The sequence below is a fragment of the Clarias gariepinus genome, chromosome 2, assembly GCF_024256425.1.
Source record: "Clarias gariepinus isolate MV-2021 ecotype Netherlands chromosome 2, CGAR_prim_01v2, whole genome shotgun sequence".
Taxonomy (NCBI): domain Eukaryota; kingdom Metazoa; phylum Chordata; class Actinopteri; order Siluriformes; family Clariidae; genus Clarias; species Clarias gariepinus.
Window position 1 is genome coordinate 42,604,177 of NC_071101.1, and position 22,393 is coordinate 42,626,569.

General features: G+C 40.4%; 1 protein-coding gene and 1 non-coding gene across 2 annotated transcripts; one reads left to right on the top strand and one right to left on the bottom strand.

Moving 5' to 3' along the window:
- Nucleotides 1-2,481: 2,481 nt before the first annotated feature.
- Nucleotides 2,482-2,588, bottom strand: LOC128518191 (U6 spliceosomal RNA). The gene has a single exon (XR_008357649.1). It is a non-coding gene; the product is annotated as a U6 spliceosomal RNA (small nuclear RNA).
- Nucleotides 2,589-5,692: 3,104 nt separating this feature from the next.
- On the top strand, nt 5,693-11,311 carry LOC128541078 (uncharacterized). Its single transcript, XM_053511218.1, has 13 exons — nt 5,693-6,219; nt 6,305-6,651; nt 6,756-6,901; nt 6,989-7,338; nt 7,540-7,635; nt 7,883-8,192; nt 8,276-8,902; nt 9,015-9,150; nt 9,220-9,429; nt 9,553-9,818; nt 9,893-10,158; nt 10,348-10,596; nt 10,705-11,311. The coding sequence occupies exons 1-13, from the start codon at nt 5,693-5,695 to the stop codon at nt 11,309-11,311; spliced, it is 4,137 nt and encodes a 1,378-aa protein (XP_053367193.1).
- Nucleotides 11,312-22,393: the final 11,082 nt, after the last annotated feature.

A 22,393-nucleotide genomic window follows, 5' to 3' on the forward strand; every position in this document is an offset into this window, starting at 1 on the left:
TTGGGAACGAATATTGGGTCTTGTGATATATTCACCTATTTGCCTTGTATGTATTTCAAGTAGGAACTGTCACATTTCGATATGTTTGAAGTCGAGATAAACAAAAATATTTATTCTGGGAGGCGCATAACCCCGTTAAAAGTGGAGCTGCGCTGTGTGCGGTTTAGGGACCGTGTAAAAATTACATGCACTCTGTGAAAACGTAGAAAACTGCAAGTACAGTCAATCATTAAGGGATATTGGCAGGCGTCACTTACACAGCTTTACTACAGCTGAAGTGTATGCACAATACATTTCTTTTGCAATAGTCAATAAAAGAAGAAATCCATTCCACCTTTCTCCATAATTCCTCTTGTTATATGCCTCACTCTATCCCAGCTGCATGTAACAAGAGCTTTTTCCTCAGTTAAATCCCTGTATTTACAGTTTTATATAGGGATGCACCGAAATGAAAATTCTGGGCCGAAAACGAAACCGAAATTTTTGGATGCACTTGGCCGAAAACCGATACCGAAACCGAAAATGGCTTCATTAAAAAACGTTTAAAATATTTTCTATGTTGCATATTGCAACTTTGCTGTCCTCATCTGAAACTTTGAAGTACTTCCAAACCGCCGACATACTCCGTGTTTGATGCGTAATGACAGCGCGAACGAGACGGGAGGATGGGAGAGGCGTGGCGACAATTTCGGCTTTTATTTTCGGCGCTTTCTTACGTTTCGGCCGAAACCGATAATGCTATTTCGGACGAAAATTTTCGGCGGCCGAAATTTCGGTGCATCCCTAGTTTTATATATATATATATATATATATATCATTTTAATCAATTATTAAACCAATAATCAATTAAACAGCAAATCTGTTTGACTGTTTCCCATAAGTTCCCTTGTGATATGCCTCACTTTATCCCAGCTGCATGTCACAAGTGCTGTTTCCTCAGTTAACCCCCCCCCCCTTTACAGTTATATTCATTTATTGTCATTTTAATCAATTATTGGCACAATAATAAATTAAACAACAAATCCTCTAAACCTCTACCCACAATTCCCTGTGTAATATGTCTCTGTCTATCCCAGCTACATGTCACAAGAGCTTTTTTGCCAGTTAAATCCTTCTATTTATAGTTATATTAATTTATTGTCATTTTAATCAATTACTGCCACAATAATCAATTAAACAGCAAGTCCATTGCACTTTTACCCACAACTTCTCTTGTGAATTCATACATTTTTAAAGGTATTAAACCAGACTTTGTTTTTTAAGGTTTATGCTCATGACAGATCCAAACATGCTTTTATTGTAATTAAGTTATTTTTTATACAATTATATAAAAAATAAAATAAATTATTAAAATGCGAGATACAGTGCTAACTATTTACACTCAACAAACAACATAAACGAAATTAAACCCTTGACTGACACTTAAAATAAGGACTACTAAAGTAATAACCTCTGCAAAATAAGCATGATTTGTGGTACTTTGCAGCTGAATTTTTTAAGACCTGGCTCTTCTTTCTCTCCACTAACAAATAATTTTGTCATCAGTCACAGTGGAGCTCAACCTGCCGAGAGATTGAGAAAGAGATGATGGTTAGGAATTATTGAAACCCCCTTTTTTATTAATAATATTATAATTAATTAGGAGATCTCACAAGATGTTAGCAGTATGATTAATTTGAATCAGTCATTAAGTCAAACAGTAGTTTATGAGCAAGTGCAAGCAAGGGATAGGCATGTGTTGAGTGAGCAATGAAAACTTTTGCATTTATCGCACCAAATCTGCATGTAAGTTTTAACATGAAATTGTGAGCAAAGAATATACCATTTTAACTCCTAGCAAGATTCAATGAAAAGAAATGCACAAAGCAGATGATGTTTGACATTAGCTTGGATAGACAGGTACCTGCAAAAAATTTATAGCACTTAAGAATTGTGGGGTTTATAAAATACCACTATAATTAAATTGCAAATTTAAATACAATCTAAAATAATCTCTTCTATGATAATCTTCTGGACAAATCAGTGACAGTGCCTATGAAGCAAAACAGTGTTTATTATACCTATTGTGTACTTAATTTTAACTTTAAACCGTTTTCTGTAAAACATTAAAGAATTCTTCTTTACCCAGTTGATCACCCGACTGTCTAAATTCGAAGAGTGCAGAAGGTCCTTCAGTTCACATAGTGCACAGAAGTTTTCCTTTGAGTCTAAATTGTTAAGATGATATTTATTATCAGTGTACATTGCTTTTGTGATCTGATACTTGCTGTTGTTTAATATAGGGACAGTACTGGCAGAGCAAGTCCTACAGTATATACTATGAAATATACTTTCCTGATGCTTCAGTTATTTCAATAGCCATTTCCTTTCTGAGAAGTCGCATGTGGTTTTTATTTGGATTTATGCTGAAAGACTCTGGGATGTTGGGGAATTGATTAGATTTAGAATAGATTTAATTAGGGTTATTTCTATAAGTGATGAAAAATATGGTAACGCTTCACGATTTTGCGTGTCATCCTTGCGCAGGGGCCATGCTAATCTTCTCTGTATCGTTCCAATTTTAGTATATGCGGGGCCGTAGCACCCACGAACTCGGCTTGTCACGGGCCCCTATAAGTGTGGAGGGCCCTTTCCACATGTACTGTTCATGGCGAGTAGAATAGACCCACATAGGTTTTCCCCGTAGATTTGCAGCACCGATCTGAATACAACCATGTTACACAATCTTTACAGGCATGCTTATTGCCCCAGTAAACCATTAAACACTATAAAATGTTACATTTTTTTATTTAATGTCTCAGACTGCAGAGGTGCATGCTGGGAGTAAGGAGAATCAGGCACGTGCTGGCGTTCTAATTTGTCCACTGTGTGATCAAGTACTCTGTCCTTTGTTCTCATGGTCACACCCTTCCCCCACCCCGTGGCTCTGCATGTGTACATAACCCTTCAGTAATTATTACTCATTAGTTGATAGCCTATAACAAATTTGGTAAAGCTAACAATGCTTTTCTGCATCACTGTTATATGTTTGTGATTTACAAAAGGGTAACAGAACTGTCATTTTTCCCTTTCTATCGAGGGGTCGCCACAGCAGACCATCCAATCTGCACACAACTTTGGCACAGGTTTTATGCCGGATGCCCTTTCGGATGCAACTCTCCTATTTTATCTGAGTTTGCTTCTGGCACTGCCTCCAGTGGCTGGGGTTTGGCCGTTGGGAATCCTTTACTTTTGGCATGTGTTTCTAATGGAAGGCAGTAGGCAGCGTCACCTTTGAAGTTATATTGTTAGCCTGTCACGGAGGCTCATCATCAACTGCAATGTTTAATAATATTTAATGTTGTGGAAATAATTTAAATCACACAGTAAGTTTCTCTGATTAGTAACATAAAGAAATGCTTGTTGATGACAAAAAATTGATATTAAAGTCAACAATCAGTAACTGGGGCAAATCTTTGGCAACAATGTTTGTACAAACTTTGTACATGGGTGTGGGTACATAACCTAATGCACTCCAAGAGGTTATGTCTAAATGTACCTCTAGGGGATGCTAAAATTCACAAATCCACTCCAAGAGGTTATGTCTAAATGTACCTCTAGGGGATGCTAAAATTCACAAATCCACTCCAAGAGGTTATGTCTAAATGTACCTCTAGGCGGTGCTATAATTCACAAATGAGTAAAATTGCTCATACCTTTTAAACCAATCGACATCAAATCCTGATTCTTCTTTCTCCAAATTTCCTAAAACGAATTTGAAATTCCACAATTTGAGGCAATATCTCAGCAATGGCTTGTTGTATGGCATAAAATGTAATGTCGGGTCCCTATGGTCTTCTTTCAACACAGTAAATTGAAGTCAGAGTGGCTTGGATTATAGTTTTTTCTAACTGGTTAAAATGCATTTTTCTTAGGGTTTGGAAGTGTTTTTAGGGGTTTAGTAGATTTAATTAGGGTTATTTCTATAAGTGATAAAAAATATGGTAACGCTTCACGATTTTGCGTGTCATCCTTGCACCTATAGGGGTTCCAAGTTCTCGTCTCACACAGTCTGAGTTGTCTGAGTTTTACAGGTCCCGTCTCCTGCAACTCTAAACGCGGATTTGTCCGTCTGGGTTTTGCGCTCTGTTTCAATTGGCTGTCTAGGTTCTGTCCCGTCCCCCCGATTGGTTCGCACCTAGCCAGGAGGAGCAAACTCGCCAGTCTGACTCCTAACGGCGAGATGAGCAGTGGTGAGTGCGACTTTTTTATTATAACTTTTTACCTTTTAAAAGAAATCAAACACAAACCACGTGAATTTGTGTTATATTAAAGCAACATGTGCCTGCCTCTAACAGCATGGGCTTTTTAAGATTCCTTTTTCCTAACGCTGTCATGTATTTTATTGCGCGCTAACATCTCCTCAGCTTTATTTCTTTATTTTTTATTGTTCCTCGAATAACCTAACGAGTGCAGGTTGTCATACAATACACCAGATAAAATTCCATGTAATATTCAATAAAGTTAATGTCGGTCGGTCTTTGTGTATCATCATGCTGTTGTTGTTTTTCCTACGGCGGCGCCGCCGCGACGTCTCCAGCCTGCCTAACTCACTGTTGTTTTCTATCCAAAATGTGCGCGCGTCGTGTTTTATGCAAAATGCGCTTTGGCTCATGCAGAAAGGTGCGCGCTTTGTTGTGGTTTGCGCAATATTTGTCGTGCGCTCACAACTATGTGTGTCCTTCACTGACGCAGCGTTTTGTATCTGTGTTTTAATAGCCTGTCTGCACTGTAGTTAATTCATACATGATTAAGTCGTCTTTCGCTGTCATCAAAGCCTTTTCTGTCATTAGTCTGACCTTTTTTTTTATATTCCCATGAAGCTGCACATATCAAGTGTCCTAAATGGTCAGGGTTCTAAAATATCATTTTTTTTTTTTTTTGCCAGTAGAATTGTTACAACTTAATTATTCAATGCACAAATAACTCAGTCAATGTCTCTTAAGTACTGACTCTTTGAAATGTAAATAGTGTGAACGATGGTTTCTCACCTCATTCACGACTGGGCTCACTGACAGATAGGTGAGGAATTCCTATACACTGTAAAAAAAAACAGTTGTGTTAACTTAAAATAATAAGGCAACCTATCACAAGCACTTTTATGAGTTAACTAAACAAACAGGGTCTGAAAACAAAGCAACTCAAAGTATTTTGTTAAAATCCTTAGTTCTCACAACATAAATATATTTGTTGACCTAACAAATAACAAAAAAAACATTTTTAGTATTATACAGTTTTTAACATTGACACAACATATTTGTTGAATGAACAAAGTATTATTTCTGAACATTTCAAATAAAAACATCTTAGTTTAGTCTACTTTTTAAACTTTATTTAGATAACTTTTTAGAAGTTGGCTTTTTTACAGTGTAAATTCACTAGTGATACAAGAGATCTCAGGCACACTGCAGCAATAATAAGCTTTTGTAACAGTAATAACATTGTAATGTACTAAATCTTCCACTTTTATTTTTATTTCTAAATGTTTACTGGAAAAAAAAAAACACTTACTTACACAAATATGTCCTAGTCACTGCTTCTTTATTAATATGCATGCTTGCTTGTTTATTTGTTTGTTTGTTTGCTTGCTTGCTTGTTTGTTTGCTTGCTTGCTTGCTTGTTTGCTTGCCCGCTTATTACTTTTCTTTTAGGGATGTTTTTCCAGCCTAAATTTATCTTCCTCGCTGGCTCTGCCCAGCTCCAGCTTCAGGCCAGCACTGAAGCTGTGACCAGGGCCAGGGTCAGCAGTGAGGAGAGCAGCCAGCCCCTGCCCGTCAAGTCTCCACAGACAGTGGAGGCCGACGCGAGGGCACGAGTCATTGCCGAGGCAGGGAACCCTGCTGACCGGCGTCACATTCTCAGTCGGATGGAGGTGCAGTTCGGTCAGTACCGGGGGACCACCTTCCAGTGGCTCCTTACCCACGATGTCGGGTACGTGGCAGGGGTGGTGTCTAGCCACGCCGCAGAACGTGAGGCTGGAGACACCAACAGCTCACCCCTCATGCTACACAAGGACGCTCTGCTGGAGTATGCCCACCTCTTCCCTCCTATGGCTGCGGCTATAGAAGCCAAGAAGAGGACGGGCACAGACACAGAGGGCGACCGTCTGGTGGGGTTCGGCGAACACAGCTCCCTGACCTACAGGCAGCTGTATGAGTCGACGGACCCCGAGATCAGTAGGTAATGCTCATTTATGTCATTTTTCTTTTCTGTTGCTTGTATGCACTAAGTCAGTGAGATATTTATTTAAGTTCTTGCCTGTCAGCTATAGGAGCTGGGTACGGAGCCTGGTGGTGAAGAGCGGCAGGAGCCGAGTTGCACTGCTTAAGCAGTACGTGTTGAGGAGGGACAGGGAGCAGCGCTCTCTCGCCACCTTTGATGCTTCAGCAGCTTCAGCTCGTGCCAGCACCTCAGCTTCAGCTCGTGCCAGCATCCTAGCCGCAGAACGTGCCAGCATCCTAGCGCCCGGTCGTGCCGGGGCCGTAGATGCAGCTCGTGCCAGCGCCTCCAAATCGGCGCCCTCAGCATCAGCGCCCTCAGCATCAGCGCCCTCAGCATCAGCTCCCTCAGCATCAGCGTCCTCTGCATTACTCTCTTCAACTCCTCTGCCAAGTAAAAGTAACATCTGTGGCTTGATAGGTATGTGCCCTTTATTGAGCCAGTTGCCATCAGTGTCCAGTAAACATTGATCTAACTGACCTTCATCATGTTTTCAGATACCTTGAAGGAGGAGGAGGAGGAGAAAAAGGACGATCAGCAGATGATGGAAGTCGCTGCTGGTGTTGAGCAACACATGTCAGCTTCTATGGCTGAGAGACATTTGCCTACCGATTGTCTCATGCTGGCTGCTCCACAAGATGAGGTTTGTATTTTTGTTGTAAAAATGTGCATTTGAATGTGTGTGTGTGTGTGTGTGCGCATTCAACTAATTGACAAATAGTCTTTACAGCTCATCCTTCCCGAAGCATGGAAGCGTAGCCTTCCTGTTGAGCAGCAGGAGTGGGTCAGCAAGGCCATTTTTGTCCGTGACCAAACAGGAAGAGCGGTCCTGTCTCAGGACCTTAAGGTGTGGTACCACCCACCTGGTCCGCGGTCAAATTATTCTCAATGTCCGTCAAACCACCATGCCTTCTTCCAGCGGCCCTTTGTCCTCTGGGCCCCATACCGTATGTGGAAGTACCAGCTCGAGTGTCCAGTTTGCGCCCACAGACTGACAGGCTGTGGGCTTTACAAGACCGTCCGCAAGGTCCTGGACAGAGACGGCTGGTACTTCATGGGCACAGAATACCTGGAGTGCAGGTAATGATGAATCAAATAAAATGTTACAGTCTCCTTTACATCCATGTGGCTTTGACATGCTCTGTTTTGGCATGTGCGATTTCTCAAACAAACCTCTGTCTGATTTTCTTCTAAGTCGTTTTCCAGCCACAACATTTTATTGTTCATTATATTATTCATGTTTTCCAAATATTATGATTATTTTCTTACTGTCTTTCACAGGTACTGTCGGAAAAAAGTGGCTGCCTGGTCTCACTGCATTATCCGACAACTGCGGGCAGACCATCGTCTGCAGTTCCCGGCAGTGCTCACATATAGGTAAGTGAGTGCCAAGGTTCAAATCCAAATTTTATTAGTCACGTACGTACACAATACACAGTATGCCGTGCACTGAAATTCTTTTATGACTATGCAAATTTTAATATATATATATGCAAAAGTATAGAATGTATACATTATGAGGAATGTGTAAAAAAAAAAAAGGGAGGCAAAGATATGGCGTGTAGGCAAAATGAGTGAATCATGGATATGATTTGATATGATGTTTTGTGTTCGTGTGCCGCAGGCTCTCGTGTGACAAGAGGTTGCTGGCGCAGATGAATGGCAACAGCGTCAGTGGCCTCCACTCATATCTGCTCGAGCAGCACACGACGGACTACTACAACAGGTGCACAAGGCTCCTTTTGGCCTGCAGCATGTTTAAAGGTGTGCCTCGATCGCATGCTGTCTCGACAATGCCAGATATGGAGCGAGTCCCCGGCAAGAAGTGGCTTCTGGCCACCTACGCCAGAGAGGTCTTCTGCCGGATAGACGAGCTGAGAGCCAAGGTGACCTCCATCTTTGGCTCCATCTTAAAGATGGACTCCACTAAGAAGGTAAGAAGATTTTACACAACAGCACGTTATAACATTCTTTTTACCAAACTTCATAAATTTAACAAATCCGTCATCCTCTGCAGGTAACTAAGAAGCTGGCGGGAGCGGACGCTGGGACCGCCCAGTGGATGACCAGTGTGGGGAACGAGAGGGGGCAGGTGCTGATGTGCGTCCTGACGGCAGCCGAGGGCTACGGGCTGAAGGACATGGCCGTGGGGCTGCAGGAGCGCTACAGGCATGCCGGGCAGGACCCTCCGTCTGTCCTGTACGTGGACCGTGACTGCTGTAGGAGTGATGGGGGGACCTGTGCCGCAGCAGCCCTGTTCCCCGATTGGCCCCAGCTGGCGGTCAGGCTGGACGCCTGGCACTACATCCGCAGACTGGCGGCGGGCGTGACGACGGAGAGCCACTCCCTATATGCCGAGTTCGTTCGCCAACTGTCCCGCTCGATATTCGAGTGGGACCCGGAGGACTTCGCCCGGCTCAACAGAGCGAAGAACGGTGAGCACTCCAGGCGGCCCATCCCCTTCAGGGAGATGGCACGCCACTGTCGGCGACGCACGCGCGGGGCGGATGTGACCGAGCGGCTCCTCGACGAGACAATCACGGCATTCATGGGTGCCACAGACACGCTGGGCGTCCCAGTCCTGGACAGCGTCCGCATGCGTGAGGTCTGGCGGACCCAGAGACGGCACATCACCTGCATTCAGGTTCCTACCTTTCTCACGTTTTAACTCTAAGTTCGTAGCAAAGAAATTCTTAGACTTGAACACCCAATTAGCTCGATGACCATAACATCATCCCTCCCGTCACCCCGTTCAGGATCCATCAGGCGTCCACCTGTACACTCAGACCGGCCTGTTGACCAAGGGTGGCGTCGTGCTGCCCGTCTACCGCTGCGCCCGAGGCTTGACATCGCTCGAGTCTTTCCACCTGCACCTCAACCGTTTCATCCCGGGTAAGAAGTGTGCACGGCCACTGGGTGTGTCTCTTATGTGATAGTGATTCTTTTTTTTCTTTTTTACAGGCACCTCCATCAGTGGGTGCTATTTCCAAATGTACCTGCTGGAGGGGCTGACCAGATGGAACGAGGACCGGGCACGGCAGGCAGCTGGCGGTGCAGCGAGTGGCATGAGGTGCTACCGCAGTCAGGAGCAGCACACCCTCAACCAGCTGACTCAGCATTTCTTTGGGAAAACACTGGTTGAGAGTTACACAAAGCCGCTGGAATATACGGGTAGGTAAAGGGGAAAGTTTTGATTCGAAGCTTTGATTCTACTAGAGTTGATTAGATAGTGCAGTTTTATTTGGCAAGGAGTTGCTTTGATGACAGCAAACATCATGTGTCAATCTGTTTAAGGGGAGCTGATTGGGGTCAGCTACCTGTACGCCCAGACCGGCAAAGTGCTGCAGGACTTCCCTACTGACCCGGACGAGGCCGATGGCACAGAGGACCTGGCCGCAGCGGAGGAGGAGGAGGAGGAGGAGGAGGAAGACGGTGACACCGAGCCTTCAGTAGCGCCGGAGGACGAAGTGGACGAGGGTTTTGGCGATGTCTTCTTTTTCCACACCCCGGACGCTCCCTCTCCTCCTCGCGTCCAGGGCCCTGGGATCGCCACAACCACAGTTGGTAGCGTTCATGCCTGTTCGCGTAACGAGTTCCAAACCAGTTTTTGACTTTTTGTTTCTGCGCATGACAGGTCAGCGTCGGTGCGGATGGCACCCCTGGCTACCAGCATGTGGTGTGTCTTGCCCACAGCCTGGTGGAACTGTGCGTGAAGGGCTACGTCACCAACGCCGAGGCGGAGCAGATCGTAGAGAGGTGGCAAAACCTCCCCGAGGTCGACAAGCGGCCCATCGCTTACCTGCCGCGGTACAGGCAGGAGTTGCCCACGGGGAGGTTCGAGAAGGCCAAAGTTTACGCTCCCAGCAGCACGCCGATACCAGGACTGGAGAGCTTAAAACGGTATGCCTTGACACACATGTGTTAGTTCGGTTTTATCTATTATTCATATGGTTTTTTTTTTCTATTGACAAGTCAAGTAGACACTTCACTCGAACATAATATGTTCGGATAGACAGAGAACATAGCGCATGTCGGTTAAATGCTAATGATGATGGCACGAATGTTGATTTGTGAAATCTCCTTTTGTAGCTGCGTCGCGGGAACTGCCAGCGGGCCTGCACAGTGGCCGGACGCCAGCCGCCTGGTGGAGGCCGTATTCATCCGTTTGACGGTCCTCCATCCCGCCAGCAAACGGATGATGGGCGGCACGATCAGCCGATGGACGCTGGTTCTGAGGGACTACAACACGTTGCGGAACGTGGTCACCAACCACCCAGCCCTCACAGCCAGAACGACCATCCAGCTGTTCGCCGTGAACCAGGCCACCCTCTCTCAGTGGTGAGTATTGTCTTTGTTAACAGATCGTTCACACTCCACGTACGAACGGTAGACGTCCATTTTAGTCGTCCGATGCCGACACTCAAATGCTCCGTCTTTCCGCTGCAGGCACAAAAGGTACACGGCCGCTCAGGAGAGCCGCGTCTTGGCTGCTGGCATCGCCCCCATGCAGGCCCCTCTCGAGGCCCAAGACACACTCCTGCTAGCCAGGCAGCTCACAGCGGCGCAGACAGAGTCCCCTCGTGGCAGGGAGCCCTTCCTCTTCGAGGACCTGCCTCCCCTGGAGAGAGGAGAGGAGGAAGCCGGGCCATCGAACGCGGTCACCACCTCCACTGCCGTTGCCACTTTGATTCCTGCAGCCGCCGCGTCTTCTGCTGTCGGCGCTGCTGGTGACATCGCAGGTGATGCTGCTGCTGCTGCTGCTCCTCCTGCAGCTTGCGCTGACGATTATGTGCCGAAGTCCACAAAATGGTACCGTAAGCGCATGGAGGAGTTACGGGCAAAGGCTGAAAGTAGGGGACAGCCTGTGAGGAGGAAAGCCCTCTGCATCATGCGCTGTAGCCACTGTGGTCAGCGCAAAATAAAAGAGACTGGCCACAGGCAGCTTAGAAAAGCGAGTGGGGCAAGAATTTCTTATTGCCCCACAGCAGCTGGAGGGAAGAGCCCAGAGGAGTGGCTTGCCTCTCAGAACTCATTGCAGGACAGCCATAGATAAATGTACAGTAGTTTTAAAAAATGCACAATATAAAAAAAAAAAAAAAATCATTTATTTATTTAATCAAGTTTTAATTTCATTTTTTTTTTTATAATTCGAAGATTTTATTGTATTCGTTTGCTGTGCTTGACCAATAATCATAATCATAATAATAAGAAGAAGACAATTTCAATAATATTTTAATAATGTTTTAATTAAAAAACTGTTTGCACTCTTCAATATGCCTGTCAGACTCTCTCCTTTCGACATTGTTAGCAGTAAAGTAGTTGAGTGACTTTTTGTGCTATAATAAGTGTATTACTTAAGTTGAACATTCACAAAACGGCCATTCTAAAAAGTCTTACGTACGAGGGGCATCTGCTTACATCTCCCGTAACCTCATGTTTCTGCGACACGTAAAGGGGAAGCATTATCGTTATCCGCTTAGTTATTTCATTCAAAACGGATTCCCTCACTCTCGCCGAACACATGGCTAATAGAATATCCATGGAGTGGGAGGGGCCACGTACGGTCTGAGCACATGGCTTATATAATATTCATGATTGTGGAGATAGTTGCACAGTGAGTCTCTAAGGTGTATATATGTATACACCGCCATTTTAAGAACAAAGATAGATTCTGGCAGTATAAACCTTTGCAATCATTATGTAGCTCCCCCCAGTAATTTACAAGGCATGAAGATTCTCTGAAAAATGTCAATTTATTGAAAGGTTCACCAGCAAAGTAACCATACAATCTTAACAAGCCATAAAAACTTAAGAGTATAAAATAAATACAAATATAAAGAACAAAACAGGATAAATATCTTGATAGACAATAATGCAATCCACATTAATCACATGTTAAATATTGGCAAAAACGTACTAAATTGGCTGCTTATTACTGATGGAGAACTTGAACTTTCATTCTGAAAGATTATCTTTAACTTTGGAACTTGAATTAACCTTTAAACATTAAAGAAAACATTAGAAACATACAACACGCTCAAAATGTGGTGCAAAATTCTTCCTCGCAGAGTCACTCGGTCCGCTTGTCATAATAAAAGTCTCGACTGACAAGCATGTCTCCAGCAGACTATTTGAAAAATAATTAAATAAACAAACTTTAAACTGACTTGAATGGTCAGTTACACGTTAATATTGTAGAATTGCTTGTTCATAACAACAACAAAAAAATATAATAAAGTCACCAATCAGTAACTGGGGCAAATCTTGGCAACAATGTGCCATATATAGTACACACCAAACTTTGTACATGGATGCAGGATCAACCTAATGCACTCCAAGAGGTTATGTTAAAATGTATGTCTAAATGTTTATCTGTTGTGAATAATAAAGATAATAAAAAATAAAATAAAGACGTCCATTTTCCTAATGTGGAGTAAACTTGGTCAGGAAGAAAGCTGATTGGAAGTGTGCGTTTGGCATTTAATGCACGTAAGTTAAACCGGGAATGTTGAGTTGATGGTAGAGGCTGCGTATGTGATGACAGGTATGGAGTGAAAAAATATTGCAATAAATGGGAGACAGAAAAAGATTTAATTAAATGGATTAATAGTGTTCCAAAATATTATTTAAAAAAAAAAAGCTTTCTGCAAATATTGCAAAAGTGACATTAGAGCTCACCACAGTGATCTGACAGCACATAGTGCTACTGAAAAGCACAGAAACAATGCAAGTCCTTTTTTTAATGCCAGAACATTATTTGCCACAGACAGTTTCTTTCTAAGAACAAATGTTGCAGTAAGGGAAGCAGAGCTGCTGCTGGCTTTTCATGTTGCTTGCCACTCAAGCATCTTAACTATTGATCATTTAGGAAGCACTGTGGAAGACAATTCCAAGAAAAGTATCAAGTTTACATTGAACCAAGTACAAAGCACAAATTAATTCAGCGATAGGCTCAGTAGTGCATGAAGACCTTTTGGAAGATATTGGAAGTGGACCATACTTTTTCATTGTTGATGCAAGCACTGATGTCACAACCAGAAAACAACTATGCATCCTCATCAGATATTACAGCAAAAAGCTCTCACAAACATTAGCACCTTTGCAGGATTGATACCAATAGCAGCTAGTGATTCATTGACTATAGCAAATTTTTTGTTCGAGTTCCAAGATGACAACAATCTGTCCATACTAAATTGCATTGGTCTTGCAACGGATGGTTGTAACACAATGTGTGGACAACATAACTCTGTTCTACAAAAATTCTGTGATCGTATCCCCATTTTGTCTACGTAAACTGTGTGTGAAATTCTCTTCAGCTCTGTGCATCAAAAGCTGCCAGTGTCTTGTCCAGAAATGCAGAGTAAATGTAGGTGGAAACCCTCTCAAGATGCTGCAACTGTTAGACACCAGATGGCTTGCTATTATAAATGTGTCAACCGTATCCTTTCACAGTTTGAAGAGCTTAAGTTGCATTTTAGGTTGACAAAAGATATTGAGAAAAGATATGCCGCAGAATTGCTGTACCAAATATACAGTGATGATATTAACCTAATCTACCTAAAATTCCTCCAACCAATTGTTTCAGAGTTAATCAGGCTTAATAAAATATTTCTACTGAACAAACCCAATGCTGCAAAACTCCTAACGGAACTTCTAATATTTTATCAGTCCCTCCTTGAGCGTATAGACATTGCCAAAGACATTTTAGAACTGGCAAGGTGTTATAAAAAGTTTAACCTTTCTGATGAGAACCTTTTGCACATTGATGCTGTAGACTTTGGGGTGCAGGTCCGTCTTGTTTTGCTTGAATCTAAGGAAATAAATGATCAAGCATTACTGGATATGGAACACAGGTGCAGGGACTACATACTGGAGTTATCTTAGGAGATTAAGAAGAGACTTCCAGATAATATGAAACAGTTGGATGTTCCAAGAACATCGCTTGGTGACAAACTTTTGTCGCCAAGCCATGTTCTGTCTTCAAGTAAGCCAAGCTTAATGATCTTCCTTCTTTCCACCTTTGTAAGGGAGATGTAGGGAAAGCAGGATAAAAAATGTTCTGAAAAGAGAAGAAAAAAATACCTGGAACAAAGTAAGCAACTAGTACGTAAATAACATGAAAATTCCAGTTTAATGTATGTTAATTAATTTAATTAAGCCATTGTAGGTTAATTTTATGTCGTGTTGACAGAACAATGAAGCTTTAAAGAAAAGAAAAGGTACAAATCAGTATTTCTTTAATACATATGAACAACAAATATAAAACAAGTACATGTTCTCTTATTTTTTTAAGCTAATATATTTGTTAATATGTAGCATGTGTAATTAGCAGTTACACATGTTACACATAATCACATACTACACTCTGCACATACTGTACTACAGAAAAGCATAAAGGATAACACCATCCCAAATAAAATGATTATAAAGGGTATTAAAGCAATGGTAAAAGTCCTGAATTAAATCCTCCAGTTATTAAGTGTGATTGGACAAAAGGGAAAAAAATAGTTTTTATTCCCTTTGGGCTGGATTTAGGTTTCCTTCGGGGTGATTTTTATTGGACCTGGCAACCCTGCGAGCTCGACGGGCTTTCTTCGCACAGCGAGGTGACCACCGGTAAGTGCGTATTTTTATTATAACTTTGCAGTTTTTAAAAGACATTAAAAGTATACAACGATAATTGTGCAAAGTTAAAGCAAAATGTGCCTGTTTCTAACATCATAGCCTTTTAAAATTCATACACTGTCGTGTATTTTTGTCGCGTATCGCACTGCCCGTGCTAACAGCACACCAACTTTATTTGTTTTTTATTTATATAAATTAACATAACAAGTGCAGGAATGTATACAATACACCAGATAAAAATCCAGGTTACATTAAATAAAGTTAATGTGGGTATTTGACTATCAGCATGGTGGTGTTTTCCTATGGCGCCGCGATGTCTCTCCTCTGTCAAATGACGTAATGTTAATGTGGATTATTTCTCTGCAACTCTGTTATTTAAACAGCATTATATATTACTTTCTGTGATGTCGTAGCTTCACATTCACTACGTAGATGTCATGCGGTAAAGTCCGTTTGCTGTTTAAAGTTCGTTTGATATTCAGCTTTTGCCGCCTCTCTACATGCAACAGGAAGGTTTGGAACGAATATTGGGTCTTGTGATATATTCACCTATTTTCCTTTTATGTATTTCAAGTAGGAAATTTGTCACATTTCGATATGTTTGAAGTCGATATAAACAAAAATATTTATTCTGGGAGGCGCATAACCCCGTTAAAAGCGGGGCTGCGCTGTGTGCGCCTTAGGGACCGTGTAAAAGTTAAATGCACTCTGTGAAAACGTAGAAAACTGCAAGTACAGTCAATCATTAAGGGATATTGGCAGATGTCACTTACACAGCTGTACTACAGCTGAAGTGTATGCACAATACATTTCTTTTGCAATAGTCAATAAAAGAAGAAATCCATTTCACCTTTCTCCATAATTCCTCTCGTTATATGCCTCACTCTATCCCAGCTGGCCAAAAATCAAACGCAATCGCTAATCCATTTGCAATTGCATTTCCAACACGTTACACAGAAACCTGTCAATCAGCGTCAGGGGCGGGTCTATACTGTGGGGCGGGATTGTGTGGGGAGTGACGTCACTCGCAGTCGCCGACCAAGAGGGGGGAATTTGAGGTGAACAGCAGTAAAGTTGCGTTATGCGCTAAAATGCCCCCTGTCACGGATTGCACCCCCACAAAATCTCTATCAAATATATTAGAACATCATAACCAAAAATTCATATTATTATTATCAAATATAATATTACTAATATAATTAATCCTAGGCACGTGAAAAATTTATACATGAAAATTAAGACACGTAATACAAATTCTCATATGTTTATTTTGTGGAACATTTATTTTGCAGGGGTTTGTCATGTAATACAAAAATGTTATTTCATAGAGGTTATGTAGGGCGAGGGGCAATTCGTGGAGGCATTTTAGCATAACATTACAAAAATAAAGTTCAATAGCTTTTTCGTTATGTGGATTACACATGTAAAACCAGTTGTACTATAATCCACTCTATCAGTTTGATTTCATTTTTATTTATTTATTTATTTTTTCAAAAAATGAATAAAAAGATTAACTGAATTAATATCAAACTGATCATTGCAAAGGGAAGGGTTGTAATTATTAGCAAGGATAGAGTGGATTATAGTACAGTTGGTTTTACATTTTCTAATTGCCAAATTTCTAAAGCAAAAAAGTTATTGAATATTGTTGATTTAATTGTCATTTGCAACTTATAATAGACTGTACCAAAGTGTATTAATTTTCATACATATCTTCACAATTATTATTTTAATAATAAAAAAACACCTAACTCTCATTTAACAAATTATCTGTTTTATTGCCACAAGAATTGTCTGTGTAATCATTTATTTTCAAATGTACATTGAAATATTTATTAGTCAATTAAACAAACAAATTAATAAACAAATAATCCATACTGTAGCCTAACAGTGTAATATGTTTAATGTCCTGTGAGGTATTTCTCTGTAATCTTGTGTATTCTTCTGTAACCAAACGGTTGGGTCTTGGTCATGCACTTTTTATACGGTCTCTTAGTGACTCCATCGCTATAAAGCTCCGGTAAGCAGCGTTTCTGACAGATTTAGCTTCAGCTTGTCATTTTTTTGTGTTCATTTCTTGATAAACAAATGAGATAATCTCGGTTTACCTCCATTGCTCAAATTCCCCCCTCTTGGTCGGCGACTGCGAGTGACGTCACTCCCCACACAATCCCGCCCCACAGTATAGACCCGCCCCTGACGCTGATTGACAGGTTTCTGTATAACGTGTTGGAAATGCAATTGCAAATGGATTAGCGATTGTGTTAGAATTTTGGCCGGCTAGACGCGCGACGCAGAAAAAGTGAAAAAGCAAACGTGGTCATTGATTTTGCTTTTTAAATATGGCAGGCTCATGACTTGTAAGACATGGGAAATACAAATGCAAATGAACTTTTCTTTTTCATTTGAAATTTGGCAGTCAGTGTGCGTTCACGAAGGGGAAACAGCAAACGGTAATGCAAAGTTTGCAACTGCATTTGAATTATGGCACACTTTGTGCGTCCACATATGGGAAAAGCAATCGCAAATGTAATTTGCAATTCCTTTTGAATATTGTCTGGGATATCGCTCCATAGACGGTAACTTCTTTTGCAATTAGGGACTCCAAATGGCCAAAACTGGTTTGCACAGAGTTGGTTAATTTAGGTTCAAGCAGAACAACGCAAAGTCTCGCAATTTGAGCCGAGCATAAGTGCAAAACGGTCACAGTTCGAATTTCTTTCCATGTCTTTGTCCTGTTTTCGAAGGCATATGTCCTCTCAAGATAAGCACCAATGTCTTCATGGTTAAAAGCAAGCATGACTGCCTGCATCAGTGCCCAGCTGTAATCCGTTTCTATCTGTCTTATAATGCATCTTGTGTATGTGGCAAGTTTTGAATAAAATTGCATAAGCCAGAACGTAATAGCTGGGACTGAATGTTCATTTGTGACCATTTCACAAACAGGCAGTGGGGGAACATCTCTTTCTGCCCCAGGCAAGGTTAAGGCCTGGTAGAATACCCTTTTTTTTGGTGAGGAATTTTGGATACCAAACCTTCAGTGGCATCCAAATATGAAGAGACAGGGAATGCTGACCTGAGATGTTCAACAAGTATACTTGTATATACACACAATGAATTGACCTATACATTTTGAATGTACCCAGGTGTGCTGTATGAACTAAGGTCACATTCCTTCAAAATAGTTTGAGTCAGGTGCATCTCTAGTAGCACATCATTTTGAATCCAAGTGCTTTTTAAGGACTTCATATGCAATGAATTTTAGGATGTTTTTGCTAAGACATTCTGATGTATTACCTGCCTGCAACGCTTCCACAGGTGTTGTTTTCAGCTTGCGGTAATACTCCTCCCTGACCCACTGCAGAACAGTTCCAGCAATTTTACCACGTTTGATATTACTGGCAGGTCTTGCTCTTGTCTCAGCTTTAAGATGAGAGATTTCACCATAACGATGAACCCTAAAAGGAATGGCCACTTACTCGGCATTGAAGCTAGTCTAAACACATACTTTGCTTTGCAGGTTGAGAATGAGCAGACTGCACAAATTGTGATATAAGGAGAGCGGATGTTTCTGCTTTTTCTTAATTTAACATGCTGGTACTGTATGTGAAATGGAGCGTACAACATGTTTTTTTTTTTTTTTTTCTTGAATTCTGAATAAATTGCATGTGTCCATGGCTTTCTAAGCATTGTGGTGTGTTTGGTTGGTGCAATTTTTTTCCATTGTTTTTTGGACAAATGAATGGTGAATTCACGAGGTGTTTTTGGTATTTTTCTGTAGGAAATCTTCCTGTGAACTGTTTAAAACAGATAAATCTGGATCCACATAACCATCGCATTTTTTCTGTGACAGTCCTTTTGATCCATCTTCAGAGTGTACTCAGAGGGCTTATTTAAACGATAGATATTGAGCAGCTTAGCCTCACTTGTTTGGGGTACAGGAGAAATTTGAGGGTACCCTTCTTCAACACCTTGTAAGCCATCCATTTGTTGTGTTTCCGTTGGAATAATCTCACTTTTTTGCTCATTTTTGATGCTGCAGTGCTGAGACTGCTGTTGTTCATTAACTCTGTCTCTAATCTGACAGCGATTATAATTCCACACAGTTAAAGGCCATTTTCTGTTTGCCATATTGGCATTTTTAAAGATTTTCATTGACAGATGAGACCACACTTTTGATTTAAAACATGTGTCTTGATTAAGCACATCTGCAGACAGGAACTGTTTCACCAACTGTTCAGTGTCTCCAGCTAGTGTCCACAAATCTGTCCTCCATGCTCCTTTTCCCTTCCGTGCCTTTGGCATTTTCAGATCTACTTGAATAATAAGTGTGTCTTAACCTAAGCCACACGAAACATGAAAATAATTTTGGAATTATTTCTCTGGCAAACAAATTGGGATATCTGAAGTTTATTTATCTATTTTAGTTAAGCAATTAAAATTAATTAAAAGCATTCTTATAATTTATTTTAGCTAATTTTTTTTTGGCTAGTTTGATATTCTGTGTTTGCCTTAAATGTGCCAATGTAATACACATTAATAAAATGTGTATTACATTTATTATTAATGTGTATTACATTGCCATATATTTTTTTGCAGTATGCAGTGATTGATATGCTCTTCTGAAATGAGTCGAATATTATAAGTAGCCAAATACATGTTGTCAATGGATAATTATACATGCAAGTTTACTAGTCATGCAATTCATTTCCAGAACAAATAATTGTGCACAGTCATAAAATTAAGAGTCACTGTTACGTTAAATTTTTTACCTGGTATACAAAGATTGTCCAGTAGTATCCTAAAACAAATAGCACAAAGCAATGTACAATGTGTATTTTTTTTACTTCGATAGTTTAAAATATTGATAAGAGGCTGATTGTGACATGTCAATGCTACTATATGAATTGTAAAAGTTGTTAAAGTTTAAAAAGAGGATTCACAACTTACCAAGCTTCTACACCTTCTGCTGTCACTTTATCTGTTGACTGAATGTTTTGTACCAAGTGAGGTGAAGGGATGGGGGTAGGGAATCCTTTAATGAATTGGTGGTATGGTATGGTACAGTAGAAATTAAGGAAGTCTTAGTGACACTTTAGGATTAGGGTAAAAATATTATGGTGCACAAAAAAGTATTCTCTCAGCATGATGGATATATATATTATTATTATTATTATTACAACCAATAAGTCCAAATTATTGTCCTTAATTTGACAAAACAATATATACTCTAGTGAACCTTCATGAGAAAACATTTGGTGCACTCTGTGAAACGAAGTCCCAGCCAAACAGAAGTCTCTGGGCACAAGATGCCCTCTAGGTCTCATTGCTAACAGAAACACATGACTTGACACAAAACAAGCTACCTTAAACAAGACATTTAAATACTTCTGTTATGAGAAAAGTTGTTGACATGATGTAATAGTGAGAAAAGGTACTGGTTATGGTGTACATAGGAAGTGAAATAGAGCATATTTAAATTCTATACCTTATATATCCCAGCTGTATATCACAGGAGCTTTTTCAAGTTTTTTTTTTTTTCAGGAAGAACAGATTTGCTGTTTAATTGATTATGGCAATAATTAATTGAAATGACAATAAATGTATATAACTGTAAATAGGGGGGTTTAACTGGGGAAAAAGCTATTGTGACATGCAGCTGGGATAGAGTGAGACATATCACAAGAGGAATTATGGAGAAAAGTGGAATGGGTTTCTTCTTTAATTGATTATTGCAAAAAGAAAAAATATTGTGCATACACTTCAGCTGTAGTACAGCTGTGTAAGCGACATCTGCCAATATCCCTTAATGATTGACTGTACTTGCAGTTTTCTACGTTTTCACAGAGTGCATGTAATTTTTACACGGTCCCACACAGCGCAGGTCCGCTTTTAACGGTTATGTGTAAGAATACAGAAGGTTACAAAATAATAACTCGAAGGACATCAAACATATTGCAGTGTTAGGCTACAGTATGGATGTTTTTTTTTTTTTTTATTTGTTTAATTGATAAATAATTATTTAAATGGAAATTTTAAAATAAATGATTACAGACAGTTATTCTGACAATAAAACAGCTAATTTGTTAAATCAGTCAGGGTGTTTTTTTATTATTTTAACAAATTTTAATTGTAAAGGAATGTATGAAGATAACTGCACTTTGCATATACAGTCTATTATGAGTTTAAAAAAAAATGGCAATAAAAATAAACAAAATTCAATAACTTTTTTGCTTTAGAAATTTCACATGCAAAACCAACTGTACTATTATCAACTCTATTCCTGCTAAGTACAACAATTCTCTTTGCAGTATTCAATTAGATATGTTTTTATTTATTTATTTGCATAAAATATATGATTAATTTTAATAGCTTTTTTGTTATATGGGTTACACATATAAAACCAATTATATATAATCGTTACAATCCACTCTATTACTGCTAATGACTACAACCATTGACTTTGCAATATTTTATTTCACACATTTCTATTAATACAAAATTCAATAGCTTCTTTGTTATGGGGATTACACATGTAAAACCAATTGTACTATAATCCACTCTACTACTGCTAATGACTACAACCATTGCTTTTGCAAAATTGAGTTTGCTCCATTTTTCTTCCATAAAAAATATTATAAATAAATAAAAAATTCACAACCATTCACTTTGCAATGGTCAGTTTTATCATTTTTTAAATAAATCTTTTACAGGCATTTCTAGCCTACCATGTGGAAAGCCTGCATTTAATTCCCAGCCAATGCCCAATTTTTTTTTTATTTTCCCTCTATTTTAGTGGTATTTAATTCCACCCCGTCACTGGAGGCTCCCACACTCGGCCAATCAGCTCTCTCTAGGCCTCCGGCTGTGAGAGGTTAACAGAGGTTCGAACCAGCGATCTCCGGATAATAGGGCGAGCGCTTTACCACCACCACTCAGAGGCCCCAATGCCCAAATTTCAGCGATACAGTGATACAGGTTCAAGCTAGGATAAAACGCGATGGGCAATTCGGTGTAAAACGTGTGTCTTCTTGTGTTAGAGAGAGGGAACCCTCAGTAGTAATTGCGAGTCTTTTTTATCATTATTTAGGTTGTATGCACTAGGTTTGTGTTTTGATTTCTCAAACAAAATTTCTTCTAATCTTCTTCTTCTAAGTTGGGTTACAGCCACAACATATTGTTTTACTAACACATTTTCTTTCGCAGGTGCTGTCGGAAGAAAGTAGCCACCTGGTCACACTGCATCATCCGACAGCTGGAGGCAGACCATTGGCTGCAGTTCCCGGCAGTGCTCACATATAGGTGAGTACAAAAGTTTCAAATCCAATTTTTTTTTGTCACGTACACAAAATACACAGTATGCTAAGCACTGAAATGCTTTTACTAAAAAAAACAAACAAAAAAAACCCCTGGAACCTTGGATTGTGAGTAAACCGGTTTGTGAGCGTTTTGGAAGACAAGCAAAACATTTTTCTACTAATGAAAAAAAAAATCCCCATTTTATTCCAGC

What these genes read in the sequence shown, in the direction of transcription:
- LOC128541078 (XM_053511218.1), top strand. Translation starts at nt 5,693, where the DNA reads ATGTTTTTCCAGCCTAAATTTATCTTCCTCGCTGGCTCTGCCCAGCTC. An exon ending in ACGGACCCCGAGATCAGTAG is followed by an intron (nt 6,220 to 6,304) that starts GTAATGCTCATT and finishes CTTGCCTGTCAG; the next exon opens with CTATAGGAGCTGGGTACGGA. An exon ending in ACAGAATACCTGGAGTGCAG is followed by an intron (nt 7,339 to 7,539) that starts GTAATGATGAAT and finishes TGTCTTTCACAG; the next exon opens with GTACTGTCGGAAAAAAGTGG.